Consider the following 6,978-nt stretch of genomic DNA (forward strand, 5'->3'; position numbering starts at 1 on the left):
AAAGGATGTGCCTTAGTCATAAGAAATTATGAGATTCTCAAATTTTGCGATATCTCCGCTGATGAAGGTCCCAGGCGAAAGACATCTTATCTTGATTTTATCTGTTCATAGATAGGAGACGTGACATACAGTAGATATTGTCATTTCTTTTTTTATGGTCCTGTGCATCTTATAGTCCGCAAAATACGGTACATTTGAGATTTTTATCGCCGTTTATTCCACGTTTTGTTCGGTGGTATGATGACAGCCATAGTTTTTTGCAACATTATTTATAATCTATTTTTTTACTGTTTTCACTCAAAGGGGTTAACTAGTTTTATAGATCAGGTTGTTTTGCATGTGGCGATACTTTTTTGTTTGTTTTAACATAAATACACCTATTTATTGGTTTAATATTTTTCCAGATTTTTTTGTTCTTTATTTTGTAATTTTTTAACCCCTTTACGACCTTGGAACTTTCCATTTTTGCGTTTCCGTTTTTTGTTCCCCTTTTTTTTCCCAGAGCCATAATTTTATTTTTCGGTCAATATGGCCATGTGAGGGTTTGTTTTTTGCGGGACGAGTTGTACTTGTGGAACATCACTGGTTTTATCATGTACTGGAAAATGGGAAAATAATTCAAAGTGCGGTGAAATTGCAAAAAAAGTGCAGCTCCACAATGGTTTTTTGGGTATTGTTTTACCATGTTTTCTAAATCAAATCAAAAACCTTGATCACATAGCAGAAAAGTATGCCCATGTGTCTGCATAATTAATAGCAACCTATAGTGTGACACATAAGCAGAAGTTTTAAAAAATCTAATTTTTATTTCGCCAAGGCGAAACGCGCGTTGGATTCAGGTCTCTTGGGTTAGTACAGCTTCATTATCCTCTATCCACCCTGTATTCTTGTGATACTATATCTACTCTGTACTTTTGTGATACTATATCCATAGATTTCACTATTTTGTAATCATTCTCTTATCTTGTTTACATATTAGCACTTTGCACTTTAAGTTATATTTAGATGATTAATTGTGGTATAGTTCCCCTACACCTGTGTATCATATGATTCAATTTTTGGTGGAGACTTTATTATGTACTATAGCTGTCTACCCAGGTGACCTTTTCTTTGTCGTTCCCTTCCCCTCATTTTATGTATTCTATACTGTTTTAAAATATTAATACAATAAAAATTAGATTTTTTATACCTTCTGCTTATGTGTCACACTATAGGTTGCTATGTTTTCTAAATGCTAAAACTGACCTACCATTATGATTCTCCAGGTCATTACAAGTTTGGAGATACCAAACATGTATAGGTTCTTTTTTATTGAAGTGGTAAAAAAAAGGGGCCATTTTTTGGCATCTGGGGCTGGTTGATGGCTTATTTTTTGCACGCCGAGCTGAAGTTTTTATTGATACCATTTTGGGGTAGATACGATGTTTTGATCACCCGTTATTGCACTTTATTGCAATGTTGCTGCAACCAAAAAACGTAATTCTGTCATTAAGATTTTTTTTCTTGTTACGCCGTTTACCAATCGGATTAATTCTTTTTATAGTTTAATAGATCGGGCGTTTCTGAAAGTGGCGATACTAAATATGTCTATTTTTGATTTTTTTTTATTGTTTGATTTTGAATGGAGCAAAAGGGTGGTTATTTGAACTTTTTTATATTTTTTCAAGAATTTTTTTACATTTTTTACTTTCTTCAATAGTCTCCATACGATTATCTGATCAACTGTACTACACATAGCAGGATTTCAGATCAGCAATGACAACCACAGGGGTCTTCTGCAGACCCGGGTTGTCATGTCAACCCATCGGCGCCCTGCGATCATGTCATGGGCACGCCAGTGGTGAGATTAATGATGCGTTTCCAGCGCGGCCACGTTAAATGTCGCTGTCAGAGATTGACAGCGGCATTTAACATGTTATCCCAATTCTACCCCCGGCTGTTAGGGCCACATGACAGCTGATCATATCAGGTTTCATGTGCCTGAAAACAAGAGGGTTCAGCACCGGAGCCCGCATGAAATACATGGACATGACCTATGACGTATATATACATCATAGGTCATGAAGGGGTTAACTTTTATTACTCTGATCACTGGTATAATGCAGTGCAATGCACATTTCACTGCATTGTACCTGTCACCTTTTAGGCCACTCTTGGCAAGGTCTCAAGGTCTAACAGTCTATCGTAGCTAGCAAGTCCGGAGGTCATTATTTGATCTCTTGCTGTCATGGCAACCATTGGGCCTGCCGATCCAGTGGGAGAGGGAATTCCTTCCCTCTCCTTGACTTCTAAATGCTGCTATCACTATTGATTGTAGCATTTAGAGGGTTAAACAGCTGGGTGGGGAGCGGGCACCGGCTCTGGCTGTGACAGCCGGGGCTTGGCTATCACTTAAGCTGAGCTTCCGGCGGCGATTGCCTGGGCACAGCTCCATAAGCCCCAGGACATACCGGTACATCTATTTTCAGAAACGCACTTCAAAATAGGACATACCCCGGTACATCCAATGTCGGGAAGCGGTTAAGAGCACTTGTCACCAGGTCATCTCTTCTGAGTATTCCGTTTTTTTTTTACATTTTCACAGATATGAGCCATTTTAATTTTTATGATCTAGTCTTCGTAAACTAAGATGTTGTGGCTCACAGGATTCACTGGGGATATATCTTTAGTCTGCTTTGCGGTATTACCTTGTGATCAACACCCCCATGATAATGATCATAAAAATTTGCACTAAATAAAACGGCCGATATCTCTGGAACCATTTGGTGGATTTAAAAAAAAAAATACTAAAACAAATTACTTAGGGGAGCAACAGGAATAGAATAAGAGCAAAAGCTTAAGACCTAGTGACAGGTCCTCTTTAAAAGCAGTAGTAGACAACCCCTTTAAGATTTGCAGGTGATGATCGGATACCGCTGGATACCTGTACATTCTCTACCCATGCATATCAGTTTTAAATATTTTTCTATGACTTTCTGAGAATCCAGAATATCTGATGTCTTATCTGATATGAAACCTACCGGGTCCAATTGGTGCTAGATAAATACAGGGTGGTCCAAAAGTAGGTGGACTGAAAGTGTAATAAGGTTATGAAGGGGGAGATTTATCAAACATGGTGTAAAGTGAAACTGGCTCAGTTGACCTTAGCAACCAATCAGATTCCACTTTTCATTCCTCACAGACTCTTTGGAAAATGAAAGGTGGAATCTGATTGGTTGCTAAGGGCAACTGAGCCAGTTTCACAGATCTAGTTTTCACAGATAGATCTCCCCCAAATCTGTTTTCTTTTCAGATAATTCAGATAACACATAATGGCAAATAATTTAAATACAGATCAAAGAAAATGGATTTTAACAGAGTATTGGAAATCTCAAAATGCTGAAACCATTAGAGCAAATTGGGTTGAAACATTTGGTACTCAAGCCCCAAAGAGACAAACCATTTACCGCATTCGTGACAAATTCAATGCCACTGGCTCAATCCTTAATGCTCCAAAAACTGGTCGACCCAAAACAGTCTGTACAGAAGATAATAAACAACTTGTTGCTGAAACATTTGTTCAGAGTCCAAAAAAGTCCACCAGAAGAGCCTCTCTGGAATTGGGAATTTCACGAGCTTCTATCATGCGAATCCTGAAATCTAATGGGTGGAAAGCTTATCGTCCACGTCTAATTCATGGTTTATTGGAGGATGATCCAGACAGGCGGCTGCAATTTAGTGAGATTATGCTTAATGAAATTGAAGAAAATCCAGTAATTTTAGATAACATTTTGTGGAGTGATGAAGCTTCTTTCAAATTATCCGGCCATATTAACAGACATAATTGTATTTACTGGTATAATGAGAACATGCATTTAACATTATTATTTTCTGGCCACCTACTGTTGGACCACCCTGTATAGTGAAACAGAAAACATATGGACTGTAATGAAAGCAATATAAATTAACTTACTTTCTGTTTTTTCTTTTTTTGCTTTTGTTTTTCCTTTATAGACTTTTGACTCTGTCTCAGAAATAATTGACTACTTCCGCAGAACTCCTCTCCTTCTTATTGATGGGAAAGACCGAGGCTCAAGAGAACACTGCAAGCTTTTATGTATTGCTGACAGGAGATTTAATTAAATTTTACTGTATCCCTTCAAATATGTTATCCAATTTAAAATATATATTTTTAATTTTTCTCATGTAAATACAAAATAATATACTTTTATCTTCAGATATTAGTAGTGACCCTGGGTCCTGGCAGCTCCATGGTTTTTTTGTGTCATAAAAGTGTCTGTTGTCGTCACATCTTCAGTGTTATTTGTGAAGGAGTTAGCCACTGAAATAAATCAGTAATCCAAGTCAGCCCTTTTTTTCTGTCTATGCATTGGCTGTAGTCGAGAAAGGGGCTCGCTTAGCGGTTGATATGAGACAGTCATCGTGCCCCCATAACACACAGCACTGATGATGTATCTACGCTGAAAACACAAGACGGAATTTGAGTCGCCAGAATGTAGGATTGTTGCTAATTTCTGAAAATTGAGGCAGTTTTAATAATTGAGTATATTATTAAGTTGTATATATTTATTTGAGCAATACTAAAGATATTTTTTCAGTTGGACAACCACCTTAATCCATGTTTATGTAGTTTTGATAATCGCATTCTGTGAGTGAATTAAATGTTTTGTTGTGTGCATGACAAATCTTGCTAGAAACATAAGTATATACCATTTTAGAAGTAGACATTTCTAAGTTTGTTTTTTTTTCAGAACTTTTATAATATTTTATTCTTTGTAAACTAAAGGCTAGCTTAAATTATCAGATCTTTCTCCAGACTTCACAATACAAACTGCATTCATTACTAAATAGACTTGGCAGACCTGATAAGGATGCTGTATTTACTTTGAAAATCTATATCAGAATGGCCGAGAATACTTTATGAAAGTTTAACCAAATCTTCACCCATCTAGCCTGATTGACAGCTGCTTAGTGTCTCCTCTTCTGCTGAGATCTCACACTGCTGGGTACAAGTTGCAATTGCCAGTCAGGCACGGGAGGTTGAGACTGCACACACTTGGACTTAGGAGTGCTCCCATTCTACAGTATAGCTGGACTCATAAAATGCTAATTTTTATATCTGAATAATAGACATTCTAATGAGGATTTTCAGTAAGTATCCCAGCCTTTTCAGGTCTAAGACACCTACTTAATAATACATGGAAACAGATCCTCTCTAAACATCATCATTTACCAGTTAGCTTTATTATTTTGTTTATTCAGACATTTCACAAGCACATGGGATATTATTCATATTTTTATATAGACGCAGTAATATGTACTGATCAGAGGCAATGATTTTGTATGGTGGTGAACATAAAGTTACTTCATTTAAATTAATGCACGGGCAGCACGGCTCTCTCCATTGTAGTCTGTTTTGTTTTTTTTTACAAAGAGCTGAACACTTTTTTGGGCGCTTCTCTCCTTATAACTCCCATAGACTTTTCCTTCATGGAAAACATTTCCTATATATAACAGCCAAGAGGTATCTCTTAAAATATAACCTTTAATAAATCTCTAAAAAGAGTGTATAATAAATACCTCCAATATCTGATACCAGTCCCTAATTACATCTTATTCACATCAAGATAGACAAATATAACCTCTAAAAATACATCAAACAAGAGGCAGAAGATGTCAGAAACGGACAAATAAATCTAAGACATATAGTGTCTGAACAGCCCTCTTAGAATGTAACCATATGACCTAAAAAAAAGGCCAATAATTTCGAACCAATCCTGGTCAGTAAATGAAAAATATACAGTGTTATCAAACATTATTGATATGTGTAGATCTCACCCATTTTTTGCATGCGGGCATCGTTCAGGTTTCTTCATCCCATTCAATCGATTGGTTCCTCAGAAGAAGATCTACCCTGTCGTGCCCCTGGTGTTAGCTCCCGTCCTAACAAGGGCAGTACTCAAATATATCCTAAACTGTCAAGTACAAAAAGTCCCTCCTGACGCGTTTCTTCCTCCTTACTGGGGATTCATCAGGGGAGTGTATTTGGTATTTTTCGGGAGCACCAGCAATATAAAGAGCAAAAAAAGTGACTCTGTGCATAAAGTGCCAAGTGACTTAAAAACTGTAATGAACCTCACAATGGTGAGTGTCCATCTCAGTGGTACAGAATGCAATTTTGCATTTGTGGAAAGTGGTAGCAGCAATCTGTACCACTGAGATGGACACTCACCATAGTGAGGTTCATTACAGTTTTTAAGTCACTTGGCACTTTATGGCACAGAGTCACTTTTTTTGCTCTTTTGTATTGCTGGTGCTCCCCAAAAATACGAAATACACTCCCCTGATGAATCCCCGGTAAGGAGGAAGAAACATGTCGGGAGGGACTTTTTGTGGGTGAAAGTTTAGGATATATTTGGGTACTGCCCTTGTTAGGACGGGAGCTAACACCAGGGGCACGACAGGGTAGATCTTCTTCTGAGGAACCAATCGATTGAATGGGATGAAGAAACCTGAACGATGCCCGCATGCAAAAAATGGGTGAGATCTACACATATCAATAATGTTTGATAACACTGTATATTTTTCATTTACTGACCAGGATTGGTTCAAAATTATTGGCCTTTTTTTTAGGTCATATGGTTACATTCTAAGAGGGCTGTTCAGACACTATATGTCTTAGATTTATTTGTCCGTTTCTGACATCTTTTGCCTCTTGTTTGATGTATTTTTAGAGGTTATATTTGTCTATCTTGATGTGAATAAGATGTAATTAGGAACTGGTATCAGATATTGCAGGTATTTATTATACACTCTTTTAAGAGATTTATTAAAGGTTATATTTTAAGAGATGCCTCTTGGCTGTTATATGTTGTTAATACTGAGGGAATTTGTCTGCCGTATGTTAAGCAGATTATAGCTATTCTACTGTATTGTGAAAACATTTCCTCCTGCGGAGGAAATGTGTAAATGAAGGTC

The 6,978-nt window shown here is 37.2% G+C and overlaps 1 protein-coding gene across 1 annotated transcript in view; it reads left to right on the forward strand.

The window, feature by feature from the left end:
- Positions 1 to 5,534, forward strand: part of LCP2 (lymphocyte cytosolic protein 2) — a 757,892-nt gene extending 752,358 nt beyond the window's left edge. The window contains exon 21 of the mRNA XM_073649612.1: positions 3,994 to 5,534. Coding sequence (XP_073505713.1) covers positions 3,994 to 4,122 — 129 coding nt within the window. The 3' untranslated portion in view covers positions 4,123 to 5,534. The remainder of the gene's footprint in view (positions 1 to 3,993) is intronic.
- The last annotated feature ends 1,444 nt before the right edge of the window (positions 5,535 to 6,978 follow it).

This window comes from Phyllobates terribilis, unplaced genomic scaffold, assembly GCF_046119375.1.
Source record: "Phyllobates terribilis strain yellow unplaced genomic scaffold, ASM4611937v1 Scaffold_10__3_contigs__length_209671492, whole genome shotgun sequence".
NCBI classification, from domain to species: domain Eukaryota; kingdom Metazoa; phylum Chordata; class Amphibia; order Anura; family Dendrobatidae; genus Phyllobates; species Phyllobates terribilis.